The sequence below is a fragment of the Dasypus novemcinctus genome, chromosome 5 (genome assembly GCF_030445035.2).
Source record: "Dasypus novemcinctus isolate mDasNov1 chromosome 5, mDasNov1.1.hap2, whole genome shotgun sequence".
In the NCBI taxonomy this organism is placed as follows: domain Eukaryota; kingdom Metazoa; phylum Chordata; class Mammalia; order Cingulata; family Dasypodidae; genus Dasypus; species Dasypus novemcinctus.
In genome coordinates, this window is record NC_080677.1 from 24,221,398 (window position 1) to 24,241,978 (window position 20,581).

A 20,581-nucleotide genomic window follows, 5' to 3' on the forward strand; every position below is an offset into this window, starting at 1 on the left:
TTTACCTGTTTGTTCCTTGTTTGCGCTTGTTTTATTGTTTTGTGTGGTTTTTTTTGCTCCTTGTTTTTGCTCATTGTCTGCTGTGGTTTTTTGTTTTGCATTTATATTTGCTTATTGTCTGCTCGTTGTCTGTTTTTTCTTTAGGAGGCACTAGGAACTGGACCTGGGACCTCCCAGGTGGGGAGTGGGCACTCAACTGCTTGAGCCACATCTGCTCCCAGTTGGTTGATTTTAAAGTTTGATTTCTTGCCTGTCTTTAGAAGCACCCTGTCCAGCTCCACTGAACCCACATTCCCACATTCAGCTGGAACTGGGAAATTGCCTCTTCCCCTTTTAAATGGGGTCACAGTTTGTCCATTTTGCTACCGTGTCCCCTAATCTCTATTGTTACCTCTAAATTGGGGCTCTCAGTTGCCATTTATCATCTAATGTTGCTATTATTTTAATTAGAATTAACAGTAGAGTGACACAGTTCTTGTACCCATGCCTCTTACCAAAAGAGGGAAGGCAAAAGAATTGCTGGAGAGGGCTGTTTTAAGGAAGGGCTTTTTTACTCTGTGGAAGTGAAAAATACGTACGTTAAACATGCAAACAAAGCATGTTTGGTGAAAGTCTGTAACTTAAGATACCATTTATCAGGCAAGCATAATAAAAAGATGACCCAACTATGAAAAAGATATATGATAAAACTATTAGATTTCATGTCTGTCCTATTTGGATTCTTTACCTAATCTGCCTGGTTCCTCTACTTAGTAGATGCCAGCACTTCCCCAGCTGTGTCAATCCAAATATCTCCAGATAATTGGCAAATATCCACTGAGAAGCAAAATTGCCCCATATAATGGGAAACACTGGTGACTTTTTACGGGGCCAGAAGGAGTAAGAAGCTGGTAGAGTGAGTCAAGGTGTGGGGCACCTGGACGGCTGCAGGCAGTGTGCTGCGGTGGAAGTAGCATGGACACTCCAGTACTGACCTGCGTTTGAACCCTGCTTCTACACTTAGAAGCTGTGGGTCCCTTAATATTTCTGACTCAGTTTCCTCATCTTTAAAATGGAGATAATAAATGCCTTGCCTGGTATAGTAAAGAATAAATGAGATAATTTATGTAAAACATTACAGTAGCCTCATTCATCAGTTACTGAATGCTTACTATGCCAGGTGCTGGGCCAATTGGGGACAAAATAGAGAACAAGACAGCTGTAGCCCCTGTCCTCATGGAACTTACCATTCTTGGTGGGGGGGAAAGATGCAAATAAATGAAAATATTTACACATAGTATTAAGGGAGACAAGGAAAGACGCAAATGGCTGATAGAGAAAACAGGAAACACCCACTTTAAATAGGGTCAGGAAAGGCCTCTGGGAAAGTGGCCTTAAAGCTTAGATCTACAGGAAGAGAAGATGCGTTGTACAGAGGAAGAGAGAGCATTCCAGATGTAGCGAGAGTCGTGCATGCTAAGGTAACGTGTGGAAAGAAGAGAGATCATCAGGGCAGATAATGAATGAAAATGAGATGGACAGGAACCAAATCTTGGGAAGGAGTTTGTGTTTTATTCCTAGGGTGATGGGAAGCCAATGAGGAATGTTGTGCAGGGGATGGCGTGCTCTTTTTTTTTTTTTTTTTTAAGAAATCTACCCTCGTTGAGGGGAATGGATTGCGGCAGGGCAAGAAGAGAACCAGTGAGACCAGTGAGAAGATGCTGCAGGAGTCCAGGAAGAGAGGTGGCTGGCCTAAATTAAGGAAGTGGCAGTCCAGATGGAGAGAAGTGGGTGGATTTGAGATACATTTCAGAGATGGAATGACAGGACTTGCTGATTGAGCTGGGCTCAGTGACAGGGAAACAGTGGTGGCATTCCCTGAGATGGCGAAGACCAGGGGTGTGGGGGGTGGCACATGTTTGAGGGAAGAGATCAAGAATTCTACCTTGAATATGTTATCTTTGAGATTCTGTGAGATATCCCAGAAGAAATGTCAAGTAGGTAGTGGGTCCTGGGAGCCTGGGAGTTAGAGAAAAGGTTTGACTAATGCAAATAGGTGGCATTCAAATTGGTGGGTGTTGGTAATAGCATCTCATACTGACTTATTCCCTGAGGCCTCCTCCTGGTGCTACATACAGCTGTGGTACCAGTTTCACCCAATGTAGGGAACACAGATGTTAAGTAACCTGCTCAAGATGGCCCCAGCACGTAGAAGAGGTCGGATTTGAACCTGGGCAGTGTGGTTCCAGCGTTCACGCCCTTCACTGTGCTATATTTATTTCGTGGGCTCTAGGGTGAGAGTGTAACAAAATGAAGCCGCAGGGTCCATTGGTGAAAATGCCAACATTTAGTGCCTGACAAATGTTAGCTTTCTTGTCATCATCCCCCCCACCCTGCCACCCCTGGGGAAAATCAGGAAAAGAGGGATCCTACGTAGTTAAGGGAATAAAAAGACAGAAGTGGTAAGAAACATGTTAGGGATGGCCTAGGGACAAAAAAAGCGGAGGATACAGGCAGCGTGGGGCTGGCCCACTGGCCCTCCTGGAGCGCTGGCCGTCCACGGGGACACCTAGACGGCCTGAGCACCAGCTCCGAGTATGTTTATGTTAAAGCCAGGGAGCAGGATGGGAATTAGGGATTTAAAAGATTTTCTTCAATACTTGAAACCATTGTTTTCCTTTCTAAAATAGAATTCTGCTTAATTGCCCCCGAGGGCTGGGAGGGCAGCCGGCTCAGCTCGCGGCTCAGCTGGGGTGGATCTGTGGGGTTCTGCTGGACAGAGGCACAGCTCTTTGGAATGCCTGCCTGGGCTGGTGCTGACGGTGGACAGGGCTGACCCTCCTGGGCAGCTGGGTGGCTAGTTGGGAGGGGGAGGAACTTGCCAGTTGGAAGTGCAAACAAGCTCTAAAGAATGCTTATAATCACCTAAACATCTTTTCTTATTGAAAGATACCATAGAAGGGTTCTGAATATTTAATGTTGATGAGTGCCCAAACAAATAACAAATGTGATGTGTTTAGTTTATGTAAATATAAGGATATATTATCAATATGTGATTGATTTTTGGGCAGTATTATGGTGTCACTACTGAAAGCAGATAAACTTTTTACTTCTATACGTATGTGTAGGTGGATGTTGATAAAATTGTAATAGATATTATTATGATTTCTAAACACTTCATATGTTGGTATATTCATGACTCAAAGTACATGTTGTAAGATATTTAAATTATCATCATCATGTTTCTAGATGAGGTGACTTTTGGCTTCATTTTTTATATGTTCAGTCCTAAATTCTTGTTTTGCTAGTTCATTTTTTGCCATCAGATTGCACTTTACCCAGACCATCAGAACATCAGGTATGCTTTCACTCTTCCAGGAAACGGTCCACTGGCTTTCTTTAGTTATCCATTCTCATATTTACTAGTCCTCAAAGCTTTTAAGAATTGAATCTCTTTCTAGGTCGAGATCTTTCTGCTGCTGTTTAATCCCATAAAGGCACTTTTATTTTTATATGGAGGATCATTTCTCCTTTCATGATTTAATCAAGAATTGTTGAGTAGGAATACATTTGAAAAATAGAAGAATTAATTTTCAGAGTACATAAAGTTTTCATTTTTGTAGTATGTTTTTGCTTTAATACTGCTTTTTATTTTCGCAGGTTATTACTGTTTCTTTTTCCTGAGTGCATGTCTAGCATCTTTTCTCACTTCTCACTTTCTTTCCAAAGTTATTGACTTTTAGGAGTGTCTCACCACTATCACTATCTCTTAATGAATGCTTACATGGCGTTTGTGATTTTAAATTATTATAGTGGTGACTGATAAAACAGTAGCACAGTTGTCACCGAAATCACAGAAGTTCCAGTGTGAATCATTGTACTGATGAAGGATGGGCATTATTTTATTGACTAATTTATGGTAGCAACAACAATATCTTAAATACATTTTGTAAGTCACTTGATCAGTTAATTTAGAAAACAGGCTGTTCTTGACCAATTTTTAATTTGGGGAGATTGTCATAATTGAAAAGAGAGAGGCTTTTTTTTCCATATTTTTATACCAATTCCAGTTTGCCTAAAATGCGACTGCTCCACACCATATGCTCCTATTTAATTCTAACAGTAATTGCTACTTTTTGTAATGCAGTCTTTTAGAACTGCATTTCTCAAACTGCAGAATCTTTTTCTCCAGGTTTTACAGTGCTTCTGTTTCCACCACTTTTAGGGCATGTGTGTTTTAATTAGGACCTTATTTCTCACTCTTTTCTAATCTTTGTTCTCCATGGAAATTCCATAAAAATCTAGAGCTAAAGGTTACTTCCCAGAAGTTTAGGGGTGAGGAGACTAAAGTAGACCAGGTGAATGAATGAACCAGCGTCAGGAGTGAGTTCACTCAGTGAAGTGTGGGGTAGAAATTAAATTAAGGTCTTCTGGCATTGTTGTCTATCTGGTTGTAGATTTCAGATCTAAAGCCTAAGGCAGGTGTCAAAGATACGGTAATGGAAAGATGAACTCATAAATGTCCCAAGATCCCATACCTTTTACCAGTAGCCCTACTTTGCTGGCTTCTGTTCATTTGGGGAGTCACTCTGATTTTTATATCTGGTGTTCAACCTGTTGGTCACCATTTGGCTTTGCTTAATTATTTTTTATATAGTCAAATATAAAACTATTAAATCCTGAATTGGTTTTGATTGTTTTGGTTGATTCTTTGGTATGGATGTTAAAAACAGTAAAATAGTAAGAATAGTATTATAGTTTCCTTAATCATGTAAATTAAATGATAAGGATTTTGATATCCAGGGTGGTTTGCAATTTAGGAAAAATCCATAATCTTAAAAATGGAATAATTTATCTTTTAATGAGATTGTTAAAACTTTTTGCTGAATATGATTATAGTGTGTGTGTGAATCTCACTTTTTTCTATAGTGAAGTGATGCATCCATCACCTACACTTTTTCCATTAGGTTTGCTAAAGTTTTATTACTTCACTTATGCTTGTTCAGAAACATCTAATGGGGCTTAAAATTCATGTGCTAGTATGTTTATTTTGGCCATGTGTTTTATTTAGTTACTTGTCTTTGAAGCACTGAAATGTGAGTTTGTTTTTTTTTAATAAAGAGGAACTTCATGAAAAATTACTAATAAAGATTATGGTTTTATTTCAAAATATTTTTATTCAAATTATGTAAGGCTAAGTTTTTTTTTTTTAATTTTTAATTTTGAAATATGTTCACATTTACAGGAAAGTTAACAGAAATAATACAAGCTCCATACAGAGAATGTCGACATACTTTGGCCCTGCCCAGAAACCCAGATCTGCCAGTTTTAACTTTTTGTGACATTTGCTGTATGTTTGTATGTATGTATCTATCTTATCTGTCCATCTATCCATCCATCCGTTTTCTGACCACTTGAGCATAGGTTGTATTCATCATGCTCTGAGATTGCTTAATACTTCCATGTACCTTTCCTAAGAACAAGGGCATTCACTTATGTAACCACCTTAAATGTAAATGATCAAGTTCAAGAAATTTAACATTGATAGAAAGCTTATAGTGTATATTCCACTTTTTTCATATGTCCAGTAATGTCCATTTGAGCCTCTTTTCCTCCCTATTAAAGCTTGTTCAGGATCACAAAGTACATTTAGTTGTCACTGTCTCTTTATTTGCTTGCTCTTTTTTTTTTAATTGTGCAAACATACACAATTTAAACTTTTCTCATCTCAACCGTTCCCAAGCATACCACTCAGTGGGAACAATCACATTCACATTTCTGCAGTTTCCCTCACCACCATCCATTACTAAAACTTCCCCATCTCCCGAAACAGAAACCCAGCACCCATTATGCATTAATTCCCCATTCCCTCTGTCTACAGCTCTGGCAACCTGTACTTTAATTTCTGTCTCTATGAGCCTGTATATTCTCCAATATTTTCTTCATATTTATCGTGGGGCTTAAATTTAATAGCCTAAATCGATAACAATCTGATTTGCTTTGATATCAGCTTAGCATCAATAGTATACACAAGCTATGTTCCTATATCCCTCTGTCCCCCCACCTTTACATAGTTTTTGTCCCAAATTACATATTTGTATGTTGAGTCCTCAAACCACTGATTTATCATTACATGTTATGCATTTGCCTATTAGATCCTGCAGGAAGAAATTGTGGAATTACAAATACTATTGTAATTCCACAATATAATAGTATTGGCATTTATATTTACTCATGTCATTACACTCACTGGAGATCTTTATTTCTTCATGTGGCTTCGATCTATTGTCTATTGTCCTTTCCTTTCAAACTGCAGAACTTTTTTTTACCATCTCTTTTAGGGCATTTCTGGTATAATGAATTCCCTTAGCTTTTGTTTATCTGGGAATGTCTTAATCTCTCCCTCGTTTTTAGAAGATAGTCTTGCCAGATATAGAATTCTTGGTGGCTTTTTTTTTTTTTTTTAATGCTTTCAGCACTTTAAATATGTCATCCCACTACATTCTTTGCCTCCATGGTTTCTGATGAGAAATAATCACTTAATCTTATTGAGGCACCTTTGCACATGACGTGTTGCTTCTTTCTTGAGGTTTTCATAATTGTCTTTATCCATGGCCTTTGTCAGTCTGATTATAATATACCAAGACATGGGTCTATTTGAGTTTAGCCTGTTTCGAGTTCATTGCAAGCCTTGGAAGTTAATTTGTGGAAGTTTTCAGCCATTATTTCCCTGAATATTCTCTCTGGCTCTTTCTTTCTTTGTTCTCCTTCTGTGCCTCCCACAGTGCATGTATTGGAGCTCTTGATGATATACTACAGGTTACTCAGGCTCCATTCACTTTTCTAAATTATTTTTACTGCTCCTCAGACTGAATGATTTCAATGTCTTATTTTCAAGTCCACTGATTCTGTCTTCTGTCAGCTGGAATCTGCTGTGTAACTGTACTAGGGAATAATAAATTTCTGTTCCTCTGTTCTTCAGCTCTGTTTGGTTCCTCTTCATAATTTCCATCTCTTTATTAAAGTTCTGTTTATGTTCATCTGTTGTTTTCTGGATTTTCTTCATTTCCGGTCCATGTTTTCCTTTGGCTTTTTGAGTATTACTTAAGACCATTGTTTAAAAGTCTTTGCTTGGTGTGTCCTAGGTCTGGTCCTCCTCATTGATGATTTCTCATGCTTTAATCTTTTGCTTTATCTGGACCATTGCTTCCTGCTTCTTTGTATGTTTGTAACCTTTTGTTGAAACCTGGACATCTTGATATTTTATTGTGTTAAGGCTGAGATTTCAACTCTGAGAACTCTGTTCCTTAAGCTTATATCCACCTAATATTATGACAGAGATTTCTTTGAATGCCAGGAGCTAGCAATAACAACAAAAAAACCAAACCAAAACAAAAAAAAGCCCTACTTTTCTCAGTCTTTACAGATTAACCCATGCAAGTGCTCTCCTTCAGAGCTTATCTATGCAAAATGTTGTGTGAAAATAGATCCAGGCCAAAGCGTAGGGACCTACCAGAAACTTTCTCAGCATGGCTCTTGTCTTGGCTTGTGTGGGTGGCCCTAGGAATGCCCTTGTTTACAAGGTTACAAATGTCACCTCTTCCCTATAGGACACAGTTTCCTCCTGGTCCTGGGAACTGCACAGTATATTCTATAGCCAGCAATCTCTTGTCCCAGGCAGCATGACTGTAGGAGAGCTCTCTGAGCTGCCTTTCTGGCACAGTTTTTCCCTCAGGCCATCACCAGTAAGATTGGGGCAGACATCCAGGCTCCGAGCATATACACAAGGACTATTCTGCTCCTTCTGGAACTTGGACCAGGGATCCACGCTGGGAGCCTGGGCTTAGCCCAGTGAGGGGTGTTGGAGGGGCCAGGCAGGGTGCCATGAAATCCTACTGCTTTTAAGTAGCCCTTTTTCTGGGTTTGGCACTTACCCTGTTACTGCAGTTCTTTGACTATATTCTGGAGCCCTAAGAAAGATGGTTCTGCCAGTTCTTGCTGGTTGTCAAAAGTGTCTTTAGGGTGAAAGACCCTTAAGCATCTCATTCTGCCATCTTGCCCCACAGGTAAGATTTTCAAGGTAAAGTAGAATTTATTGCTTTAAAAATACATATATTGGTAATTGTTGTATTAAGTATTGCCTACTTTAATATATATACATAAATATTTAAAATACGTGAAAATTAACTTGGTATATTTCTCTGTTTAGAAATCTAATTATATTCCATATGGGGGCAGTGATGTATATTTTCATGCTCTACAGTTTTCATGTATTCACTTTTAAATAAAAGTGTATAAGGAGTTCCCTCCCATATGCCTGTGCATTCTTTTGGTTGAATGTGCTTATTTACATTTTCATGCCTGAGCTTGGAGTCCTGGGAACAACAGCAGTCAAAACCATGGAACGTTCTGGGTCTCACCTGGCATGTCTCAGTCATGTGACCTGGAGCCTTATTGGAAAATAAGAGCCATATCAGCTTCCAAAGTACTCCTGGATCATTTTGCTAAACTGTGAAAGTGCTCTGTAAGCGGCAAACTGAAAAACGTTAGACTTTATTATAATTAAGAATGTCATATTTTTTCTTAACCATTGTAAAGCACCATTTTGCTAAGTGCCAAATGCATGGAGGAGATTCAGATGGACTAAAGTCACCTTAAAGCCATCATCATGTAGACCACTCCGGGGTCCAGATCTTACCAAGAGCAGAAGTTTTTTTTGTCATGACTGTGACTTTAAAGCATTCCTGATGCTTGCTGCTTTACTCAATATCTCTATCCTTTCCCTATTCAAAATAGAAAACTTGTCCTTATTTAAAGAGCAGAAAACAAAGTAAAAGGACCAAACCTACCAAGACTTTGTAGTTTGGGGAGCAGGAAAATCAAACTGAGGACAGAAAATTGCCATGGAGACCACCAAAGAGTGTGAAGACTGGATATTAATGGTGATAGCAGTAGCTGTTCAAGGTCAGTAAGTGTTAGGAGCAGAGATACTCAAGTAAAACTATCTTTTTACATTATACTTGATGAAAATGAGACCCAGAGCGGCTAAATAATTTGTCATATAAAACCAAAAGAATCCATCCTCTTGAGAATGGCCTTACTAGGGGAAGTAAAAAGGAATTTGATATAAAACTTTCTTTTCTTAATCCTTAGGTATGGCTATCAAGTTTTGTCAGTTTCTCTTTCAGATTATCTTTTGAAATTATATTTACCTTTTCCTGGGAAAGCCTATTTCATCACTATTGATCCAGGTGTCCTCATCTCATATCTGGATTGTTATTGTATTCTCCTTACTGGACCTCCTGACAGAAGGCCAGTGCTTCTCAGAATTGGTCTGTATCAAAGTCATCTGAGGGTGTTTATTTTAAAATGTAGATTTTTTTTTTAAATGTAGATTTTTAAGCCCCCAAGTGAGATCTGTTGAATCATAGTCCCTGAGAGTGGGGTCCAGGAATGTAATCTTTATCTGCTCCTCTCAGATCAGTATTTTTAGTCCTGGTCTCTTATTAGAATCAACTGGGGAGCATATAGAGGCCCTAATGCCAAACCTAGTAACTCAGAATCTCTGAAGGTGGGAAGGAGGCCTCAGGAACGGTCAAGATCTCAGGTGATTCCAATAAGCAGTGTTGAGACCCTCTGCTCTTCAAAGTGTTAGTGAATCACCTGGGGTTTTTGTTAAATTGTAGATTCCCATACAGGAGGTCTGGGCTGGGCCCTGAGATTCTGCATCTCTTTACAATCCCTCGTGTGATAAAATTACTGCTGGTCTCAACCACATCTGGAGTAATAAGGGACAGATTCCTCACAGATCTCCTAGATTTTCTTCCAGTCATTCCCTGTACCAGTTTACCTCCAAATCACTTGTGAATTAAAAAGCAAAAATTCCTGGAGTTTCAGATTTAGGGACCCTGGATTAGTCCTTAAAGTATCATCAGGTTTTTTTTAGTGCTACTGGTGAGTCTAATGCAAACCATGGACTGGATCTCTGTGACTCTATATTGCTGCATTATGATATTCTGCTCTCTGAAACTTGCCTGTTTATTGATGAGCTCAGTGCTTTCCAACTATCTTTCCATCATGGGGCATGTAGAAAAATGGTAATATTTGTTTGGCAGAGTGGGGAGATGAATGGACTCTACAAAACCCAGAGGTTCTGGTCCAGGGGACTCTAGCTGTCCGATTCTTGGCACTCGAGACCACACTGGTTGGGATGCTCTGGCCAAAATCCCCTCCCGGTGTTCGTGGAGTGCTGAGAGCAAAGTACTGCAGATAGAGTGAGCTGGGCCCTCAGTAAATTTTAGTTCCTTGTTATTCTTTAAGTCCATACCACCAATATTAGTGATAGGAATTATTTTGTTGTGTTGGATTGATAGCCACATCCAGCTTTATTATATCCATCTTTTCTCCTTAACCATCTTCCCCTACCTAAATGTAGCCATATCTGAGGATTCCCTGTAATTCCACTTTATTAAACCATGCCCCAAGAAGGCCATTATTGATTTGCCTTCTCAGATTTCATATAGTTGTAAGACTTTGCACCATTTGCTTGAGTGCCTAATGGTCATATTGTCTTGTGTTCTCTAATTATTTTATGTACTTAAGTTTTAGCTCTTGAAGATTTTATGTTTAAGGGCAAAAATGTCAGCTGACTTTTCTTCAGCATTCTTCCCAGCTTCTAGGAAGATGCCTTATGCATCCTGGAGGCACTTAGATACATGATGACTTGAAAGCATCCATAACCCACTGAAAAATCCAGGAGCTGGAAGGAAGGAGCTGGGCTTGTGGTGCACATAGCAATTTTCTCTCTTTCATACTGGGCCCAAAGAAAGTCTTTTCACTTGTTATTTTATGATTTACCATGTAGAAACTGGCAGTTGTTTCATTCTAGACTAGAAATGTGATTTCTTTCAATATATTAAATTTATTGTGAATTTTTTTTTACCTTCATGTAATGGGAGCCCTTTCATCAGTTTGGAATTTAGATATTGTCTTTAGGCATTTAGGTTTTTATTTAATGAGTATATTCTATAATTTCTTACACTCTTTTAGGTAATAGTAATTTAACAGTTCAACCCTCAATGGACAGTTAGTTACCAGGCATGATGCTAGGAGATATAGATCTAATTGGTGATAAAACACAGACCGAGCCTCAAGACCCTTGCGGTCTAGCAGAGGAAAGTGTTTATCCACGACTAGCTCTGCTTAGGTGTGGTAAGAGAGGCTGCACAAAAAGCCACCTTGACTTCAGAGATCAAATCAGGAGTTTTTTCAGGGAGGAACAAAGGCATTGAATCATTTAAAAACTTGGTGTTTTAGGGGATTGTTGTCCAGTGCATCCAGAATAAAGGGTGTGTGGATTGAATGGAGATGGGTTTGAGTCACTGAGGGATGGGAAATCACAGGGATTGCAAGGAGACAGAATAGATGCTCAGATCTGTACATTTAGAAAGAGGACGTTGACTTCAGACAAGGATGGATTGTTGGTGTGGAGCAGGTTGTCTATTTACTGATGACTTCAGCTTCTGGAAGGAAACTTTGGGACTATGATTAGACCCGTAGGGATAATAAGAGCGGACTGGTGGTATTAGGAAGGGGTTGAATAGAGAACTTGTCAAAGTTGATTTGAAAACATTGTCTAGATATATGTAAAGAGAGTCCTTAACCTCTTCTTGTGTCATTTTGTTACTTGAGATTTGGAGAAACTTAACATTCTTTAGAGTGCTTTAAGTATGGATTAACCTCAGTTTAGGAATAGGTTGTTTTCTTAAAATTTTCAAATGAAAGATAAGGTCATCGAGGACCCACAAATGTGAAAGAAGGCACGATGGAAAGAAACTCAGAGTTGGATTTAAAACACCTGGGTTCAGATGAGTCCTGCTACTTAACCAAGTGTGTGTGTGCGCTCCCTCTTGAGGGAAATGATCTCCTTGAGCTCCAGTTTCTTCATTTGTTAAATGAGAATATTCACAAGGTTGTTTTGAAAATCACATGAGAGCATGTGAAGGTACTTTGTAAATTTTAAGTATAATACTGGTGACTAATTGCACGTGTAAGGGGGATGGCACATGGGTGGGACAATTTACATGCGGTGGCCGCAGTTGTGGGAGAACAGCCTGCGGGTTACCCCCGGGGGGACGAAACAAGAAGAGGCCCACCCCGACTTCTTGGGGCCTTCCTGCTCTAATAGCTTGGGGACGAGGAACAGAGAAAGAGGACGTGGGTCTCAAACCTGAGCGCAGAAGACCCCGCTGGGCTATCGTAAGGCACACCTCAGGGCTCTGCTTCCTGCAGATCCTGACAGAGGGGGTCGGGGGGGCTGCCCTGGCTCCCGCGTTGGGGGAGGAGATGCGCCCGGGAGAGGGCGCGCGAGCAGGCGGGGCGGGGGTGCCGAGCGCACAGCGGGGAGGTTGGGGGGTCTGTGGTGGGGCGCAGCAGCGGCGGAAGAAGCCCCTCTCCCGCTGCTCTCTCCTTTCCTCCTGGCCTCGTCACTGCTGCTGCCAGCCGCGGGCGGCCGGGCGGAGGCACGTCCCGGTCCTCCTGCCGAGGACGCTGGAGTCCTGTGGGTCGGCCGGCGGGGAAGCGCGGCAGCCGCCTGGGCCTAGCCAGCGAGCAGGGGCCGAGAGGAGAGCGCAGCGGGAGCCAGGCCAGGGCGGGGCCGGGGCGGGGCCGGGGCTGGGCTGGGCGGGGCGGGGCGGGGCCTGCGGGCCGGGGCGGGGCCTGCGGGCCGGGGCGGGGCCTGCGGGCCGGGGCGGGGCCTGGGGGGGGCGGGGCCGCCGCAGCCACGCCCCGTGTGGTTAAACTCAGTAGATGGAGACACTATCCTTGAAAACCTGTTCCATACCCGCACAAACGTGTGCACGCATGTAAACACACCTCACACACTATATATGTATAGTCTAAGAATATTCAATTTAGGTTTATTATTTGACATGATTTAGGATTAGCTCAGTTCACCCCTTGATTATAGAATGCTGTACACCTTAATTCGATACATTTGCGACCCGCCTGTGCGCTCGGTTTTGTGCCGAGTGCAGTGGTAAAGTTAGGTAGGACATTGTTCCTGCCCTCAGGGATTTACAGTCTGTTGTTTAACCAAGATTCAGATAACAAGAAGAGTTTTCAGCAGAGAATCTGATCTAATGGGATATAAACTGCTACAAAGTTTCTCTAATCAGAAAGGGTTAACGCAGCATCCTGGAGTGTCTAATTTAGTTCCAGAGCCTTGTTAATTTATGTGCTCCCAGGATAACCTAAGAGCTCAGTGTCAGTCATAAGCTTGCCGTTCTTTGAGTTAGATTGCAAAGCAACCAAACCTCATTTCCTTGAACACCTTTTTTTCTTATAGAATAGGTTTGGGTTTTTGAAGTTTACAGTTTTTATGTTCTGATTTGTTACATATATGCTGTATTTGCTTCAGTTCCTTAGAATGCTAAAATAGGACATGTGTTAAAGTAGGAAAAAATGGATCGTCAATTTTTGTGACACCCCCAAAAAACTAAAGGCAGGGTTGATAATCACAGAAATAAACTTACAGGAAATCATTCAGAATATATAGTTAAGAAGGCAAGGAAAGCTCTCTAAGGGGCTGCCAGAGGTTTTGTGACTTTATGTCTTTATGCTAAAATTATATGCTCACAAGGGAGTATTTTTTTTCCTGGGGCCTTCCTTTTATAAATGACGTAGATAAATATAGTTTGTTAGAAAATTTGAATAATGTATAGCTCTGAAATTTTAATTTATAAAATGAAATTTACAATTTCTATAAAACTATCAACAAATGTAGCAATTTTTAGATTTGTTTTTTAATAGAAAACAAGGAAGGGGAATAAGAATACTTTAACATCAGGGTACCTCATCCTTTGTCTAGCCCCCTCTATCCTATCAACTGAGGCAGTATGTGGCTTTCCAGCTAAAGTTCCTGTGTCCAACTTCAATTGTTTCTTTTACTCACTGTTTCCCTGGGCAAGTTACTAAACTTCGCTGTGCCTCATTTTCTCATGTATAGTGGGGAAGTATTAGTACCCACCACATAGGCAAGTTGCGAAGTTTCATTTAATGTGTGCAAGTGCAGCACTTACGAAGTGTCTGGCATGTAATAAGCACGTAGTAGCTTTATTATTTTTGTTATTAAGTTGACATGAACAAAAGAATACAAAACACTGGGAAGATTATGAATCAACTTGGAGACTATAAAAAGGTGCCATTTACACACCAGAACTCTGATGATTGTCTCCTAGATCTACTGCAGTAGAGATTGAATTAAAGGAAGATACTAAAGGCCAAGTTGCATTTCCTAGCCTTCCCCCAAAAATTGTGGTATTTTGAGTTAAGTAGGGATCATGACCTTGACAGATCCCACTTAATGCACTGCTGTTATAAAGTCAGCAGAATACAAGGGAGTCAAGTTACATCTTCGCAACCAGAATTGTTAAGCACTCCTCTGGACCTTTATTATTATTGCCAAATGAGAAGAAACTAGCAGTAAAATTACTTGAAAGGAGAGAATTATCATTTGTAAATAATATTTTTTAAAATGGAGAATCGAAGATAAACTAAAAAACTATAAGAATTAATAGTTTAATGAGCAATTAAAAAACAAATAGTAAAATAAATGTACTTCAAAATAAATATATAAACAACATCCAGTAAGTATAATAGAAAAAGATTTCATGGATATTAGCTCTCAGGTAAAAACTTAAGAAATTTATATTAACTATATGGTATAAACAATAGGATTTTTTCCCCAAGAGCAATTGAAAAGCAACCTTGAACAATTGAAGATATTTACCATGTTTATGGGTATGAAAACACTTGGTGGTAAACAGGTAGATGCTTTCTAAATTAAGTTGAAATGAAATTCCAATTATAATCTCAAAGGGATTACCAAAGTATGAGTGTGACAAACCTTTAGTGTGATAATGGTGTCATTTACGCTTTGTGAGAGAACAATGATTTATTTAGAAAATTATATTTGAATCATGAGAAAATAAAGCCCAACTTTATGATCATGGGGTGCAGAAATTCTTTAAAGGCAATGAAAAGAAAGTGAATGATAGATTTCATCAACAAAAAATTTGAAAATTTCAAAGGATCAAAGCACTGTATATAAACAAATGTCAAATGACAAATTGAGTTGCATGGTTGCAACTTCAGCTTTCCGGAGAGAATGCTTTGTCTTTTGTAACCATATCTCCTAGGTAAAATGTATGTTTTAATTTTTAAAAAACTATAGATACTTCTTTAAGAATAAGGCAATAAGATCTGAGATATTTTATTTCCAAGAGTATTTTCACACTGATTCCTTAGTAGCTACTTAATCAGAAGTCTGTAATTAGATGAATCTTGTTCTATAAGAAGACTGAATTTTCTCCCTCTTATCTTTCTTCTTTTGCTCTCTCCCTTTCCACTTCCCTTCCTTACTTGCTTTGTTTTAAATTTGCTTAAAAAAAGAATAAAATTTATTGTAAAAATTGTGACATTGCAGAAGTGTATAAAGTGATAGCTCCCTCTTTTTTCACCCAGTCCTGCTCTAAGGCTACCATGGATTTCTTTATTCTGTTATCTTTACCTCTCTCAGTTCTATTTGTGGTAGTTTCCATCTGATGGTTACTGTAGAGTGCTTGGCAAACCCTCATATGTTTTGTTGAATGAGTGAGTGAATGAAAATTGTAGCTACACGTCTAATTCTTTTATGACCGAATCTTCCGTTATTTTAAGCTTAACCCTGCGGCTTCTTTTAAACTGTCAGTCTTCTTTCCCCAGTGCCTAAGAATCCAGCATCACACATACCAAGCTTTGACATGCTTAGCTTTGAAAATGCTTTTCTATAATGTGAAAATATGTCTTTATGCTAAGAGAGTAATTTAAATTTTCTTTCTTCTTCCAGCTGCCTTTGCAGCAGTGTTGCACTGGTAAGATTGTTTTTCTCCAATTTTTTTGCAGGTGTCTATAATTTTCCAAAACTGTTTCCCATATATTTAAAGGAATAATCTCAGTATGATAATGATGAATATACGTGATCACATGCAATGCAGTAGTCTGACAAAGTAGTTTAATTGATAAATCAGGGTCAGAATAATAGAATTTTTTAATAAAGAGATCCATTATTAAAGAGGCTATATTTGAGACTTTGCTTAGCATTAATAGTCTGCGATGTTGAGAAGAAGATTAATTTTTTTAATCTTTTGGATAGAAATATCAATTTCATTAATCAGACTATTTCAGAAATGGTAACTCAAATGACTTTTATAGTTTAATCTATAGTTTTGTTGTATTTATTTAAAATATATTATCCCAGTTAATTTCATATCTAATATGAATGTAATTTCTTATAGAATGAAATTTTAGTAAAAATGTCAGCATGGATGAGTGGAAAACAGTTAACAAAATTAACTTCAAAATTATAGATAATTTTACTTCTTTTAGAATTTCTTTCAAAAATAATACTTGTAGGTTTCAACACTGTTGCTTTTTCATTTTTTTGTTTTTGCAGGAGTCATATAACACACCTCTTTGAAAATGATCGTCATTTTTCTCACCTCTCAACCTTGGAAAGGGAGATGGCATTTCGCACTGAAATGGTTAGATTTTATGTGGTATTTTATGGTAGTACTTTAGCAATTTAAAAATTTTAATACTTTTTACTATGGAAAATTTCAAAGCTTTTCCAAAGTAGAAAGAGTAGGCATCTTCCCCGACCCCCAACCCCAGCTTCAACAATTCACCTTTTTCTTTCATCTCTACCCCCATTTGTCCATTTCTTCTAAAGCAAATCCCCGACATAATTTAATTTCATTTGTAAATTCTTCCACTTATACTGTCTCAAAAGCATACACACTCTTTTTTTAAACTAGTACCTTTGGCACACTTGAAAACAATTTATGGCAATTCCTTAATATCCTCAAATGTCAGTTGGCATTTAAATGACCTGACTGGCTCATTGTTTTTGTTTTTTGTTTTTAACATTTTTAACATTTGATTCAAAATCAGGATCTAAACAATGTTTACATTGCATTTGGTTATATCTTGTCTTTTAATCTGTAAGTTCCCTTCCCCTCCCCCCCCCCCTTTTTTTTATTGTTTTGTTTTCCTTTCCATTTCCTTGTAGAAGAATCCAGGTTGTTCACCCTGTGGAATTACCGACATTCTGCCTTGGATCGTGTCTCTGTGGTTTTGATTAACTTATTCCTCTGTCCCATGGTTCTTGAAATTGCTAGATCAGAGTAAGCTTCCGGCTTGATTATTTTCTGGCAGGAAATGTCATAGGTGGTGCTGTGTACTAATGTCTCACTTTTTGTGGTGTTGAGATTAATCAATGGTATTAGGCAATGTCATGCCGTCTGCCTAGGTCAATTATTTTATTAGGATTGGCAAATGATGACTCTCTAGTCATTCTTTTTTTTTTTTCTTTCTGTATTTATTAGCCGAAATCCTTTCATAAAGAACTTTCCCCAAAAACCTGTTTGGTTTCTCTGAGGTATTCTTCGCACAGGAAAGGCAGGAAACTGTTTTATTCTTTTTATTTATCAGTTGGTTCCCTGACATCTTCTGGAGGTGAGGAAGGGAGTTTTCTTTTAGAGGATTATGTGCTGATAGACTTGAACATTTACGTTTTGTAAACTTTCCTGTCTTTAGTTGGTGAGAGCCCTTGCAGTTGACTCTAATGTCCCCTTGACATGTCCTAACTAGTATTCTGTAGCTTCCTTTCTTTCCAGTCCTACAAGGGCTCATCTTGTATAGTTCTTCCCCACACCTGGAATCAATCAGTTTTTCAAAGAACCTTTATTCCTTTCAGTGGCAAATGGGAGATCACACTCAGTGCTAGAGATGCTCACTGCTGCTAGATTGCCCGTTGAGTTTAGTTTTTTTAGTGAACAGAATTAAGTAATATTTTTTTAATAGGAAAGAAATCATGAATTTATATTCACATTTAAAAATTCAAATTTAGGACTGTACAAGTTTTACTATATATGTGTATCTTTTCTCTTAGCCTAAAGAATTTTGGTATCAGATTATTATTTTGCTAGAAACAATAGTACCAAAGGTATTACTAAAAATATAATTCTGCAAACAATTAAAATTTTTCTTTTAGTTCTTTTTGACCTTAGGGATGACAGTCAAATTATTTCTTAAAATTTCTTGAAAATCCTCTTTATGAAGTTAAACTCCCAACTTGATATATAGTTATTTCTTTGTTTAATACTACTTTTGACATTTAGGGATTTTCAAATTTTTGTTCTGTAATTGAATAAAACATTTATATGATTCCAAAGCCAAAACTACAAAAACAAAGGTAGGAAATACAAGTTTTGAGAGCTAAAATGCCATAGTATCTGGAACTGCTTTTTTTTTTTTTTCCTTCTTCAATAGATACCTGGGTAGGCAAATCTTTTCCTTGCTTATTACCCTTAAATACAATTGAGAATCTGGCAGTTGAAGTTACTGGCTGCCAGGCCAGTTCCAGGTGAAATTGTTTCGAAGATGGAGTTTGTATCCTATTTATCTGCCTTGCCCCTGTACTGCCACTTGTACTTTCTCCTAAGGCTTCTAGTACTTTCTTGCTTTTTGTCCCCTGCATTAGTCCACCCCTCTTACTTCCTGAAAGTAGCTTGTGAAGCCAAAAAATTTCTCTTTCTGCCAAAAAAGGGTCCCCCCCCACTCTAACCCATACCCTGCCTCCCTCCAGACCCAAGCCTGTGGGGTTCTTACTTTATGCTAAACTGATAGGCAGTAAAATAGTCTGTAAGATACTTGGTATCAGAATGTAACTTATATGTCCCAACTTTCTTTGTATTTTTGCATCTAAGTTTGGAGGAAAGATAACTGATAATGATTGGGCGATTCAAACAAGCAGTTCGGGGAAATATTTTTGGCTAGGGAAGATTGCTGGGTTCATGGTAAATTTAAATTCCATTGTAAACCACCACCAATTCATAAAATAGCCTCTTTTACTTACATTAATGTGAATTATAGGATTTTCTTAGATGAAGCATGCTGTTTGAGTTATATTTATTTTTTAAGTGTTAAAGCTATTTTTGAAGCTATTTCAAGTTTAGTCGTTTGAATTTAATTAATTAAAATGTTCTGCAACCTAAGAATTTACTAGTTATCAGAAACCTATGAAATTAATGGTAGCTCTTGTTCTATTGCTTTGTTTTTCAAAAATAGTGTGTTTCAAGTTGTTTCGAAGCTAAGAGACATAATTATGTACCTTTTATTATAACTAGAGCTTATGCTTATTTCAGGGACTCTATTATTCCTACTTCAAGACTATTGTGGAAGCACCCTCATTTTTAAGTGGCGTTTGGATGATAATGAATGATAGACTGACTGAGTACCCCCTTGTTATTAACACTTTAAAACGTTTCAATCTTTACCCCGAGGTGAGTTACTTTTTCAATTGAGATTTTTTTCTTTTTTATACTATTTGCATTGTGTTGATTCTAAATCTAAAGTATAATTCGGTTAAAATTTTTTTTTTAAGTAAAGTATGTATCTTCAGAAGGACTATGCAAAAATTGATTGTGGGCAGCTTAACTGATTCTATGGGAATTATTATAATTGCTTGGTTTAGAAAATGTGAAAATGATCTAGATTTGGTGTGTACTTGGGGATTATAAGCAAGGGAACATCCTTACTTTTACATGTCATTTGCCAAAAGTTTCTCTCCTACCTGGGACTCCTCATTTTATCAAGTGTTCTTTCTTGGGGCTGGCGTGGGAAGGAGAGGCGGGCCAGTCTAGGAGAAGGGAGGAGGTGATGCCAGTAAATTTGTACGACCTCTCCTTTGCCATCCCTGTCTTCATGTGACACATCCCTGTGAGTTTTCCACCCCTGTGTGTTTTCCAGGGTCTGGCTTAGACAGTACTTCCTCTGTAGTCTGCTCCTCGACTCCCGAAGAGAGGTTCTCTTATACTGCACATCCTTTCCCCAGTCCCACTTCTTCACCTGCTCAAGGTTTATTTCCTCTGCCTTCCTGCTAAGCCCCTGCACTGCTGGGATCCCAGCCCTCCTTCCTCAGCACCTGTGCGTAGCAGGCTCCCAGTTCCGACTGAGCAAGCAGAGTTAGCCCCATTGATAAATGAGAAAATACATGTTACGGAGGAATAGATGCTTGCCATGGTTCAGTGGGTTCTTACTAGTGTACTGCTTATTAAGAACTCTTCATAACCACATAGACATACTTTTACAAAAATGCATCACACGGCACCTACTTTTTCAAGCTTTTTGTCTTTTAAGAATATTTGTAACTGGCTTCCTGTGTCATATTTTCTTCTACAGCATTATTTTAATGACTATATTATATTCCATTGTATAACCTACCATAGTTTATTTAGGCCATATTTTATGAAGACTCTGTTTTTAATTTTTAAATATTCTAAGCAAAGCTGCAATAGCATCCTTGTAGCCACATCTTTACATGCATCCTCATTTTTTTAAACTATAAATTTGTGGATGTAGAACTGTTTAGTTCAACACAACATATACTTTAATGATTTTGATACATGTAGCCTGAATGCCCTCCAGAAAGGTTATACTAGTTGAAATTCCCACCAGCAGTATTTTTGAAAATGCTTGTTTACCTACATTCTTGCTAATTTGG

The 20,581-nt window shown here is 38.5% G+C and overlaps 1 protein-coding gene across 1 annotated transcript in view; it reads left to right on the forward strand.

Annotated features, from left to right (window-relative positions):
• The window catches only part of DPY19L1 (dpy-19 like C-mannosyltransferase 1), a 121,676-nt gene that overhangs the window by 3,911 nt on the left and 97,184 nt on the right, over window positions 1-20,581 (forward strand). The window contains 3 exon segments of the mRNA XM_058296783.2: window positions 15,866-15,890; window positions 16,472-16,559; window positions 19,224-19,361. Coding sequence (XP_058152766.1) covers window positions 15,866-15,890; window positions 16,472-16,559; window positions 19,224-19,361 — 251 coding nt within the window.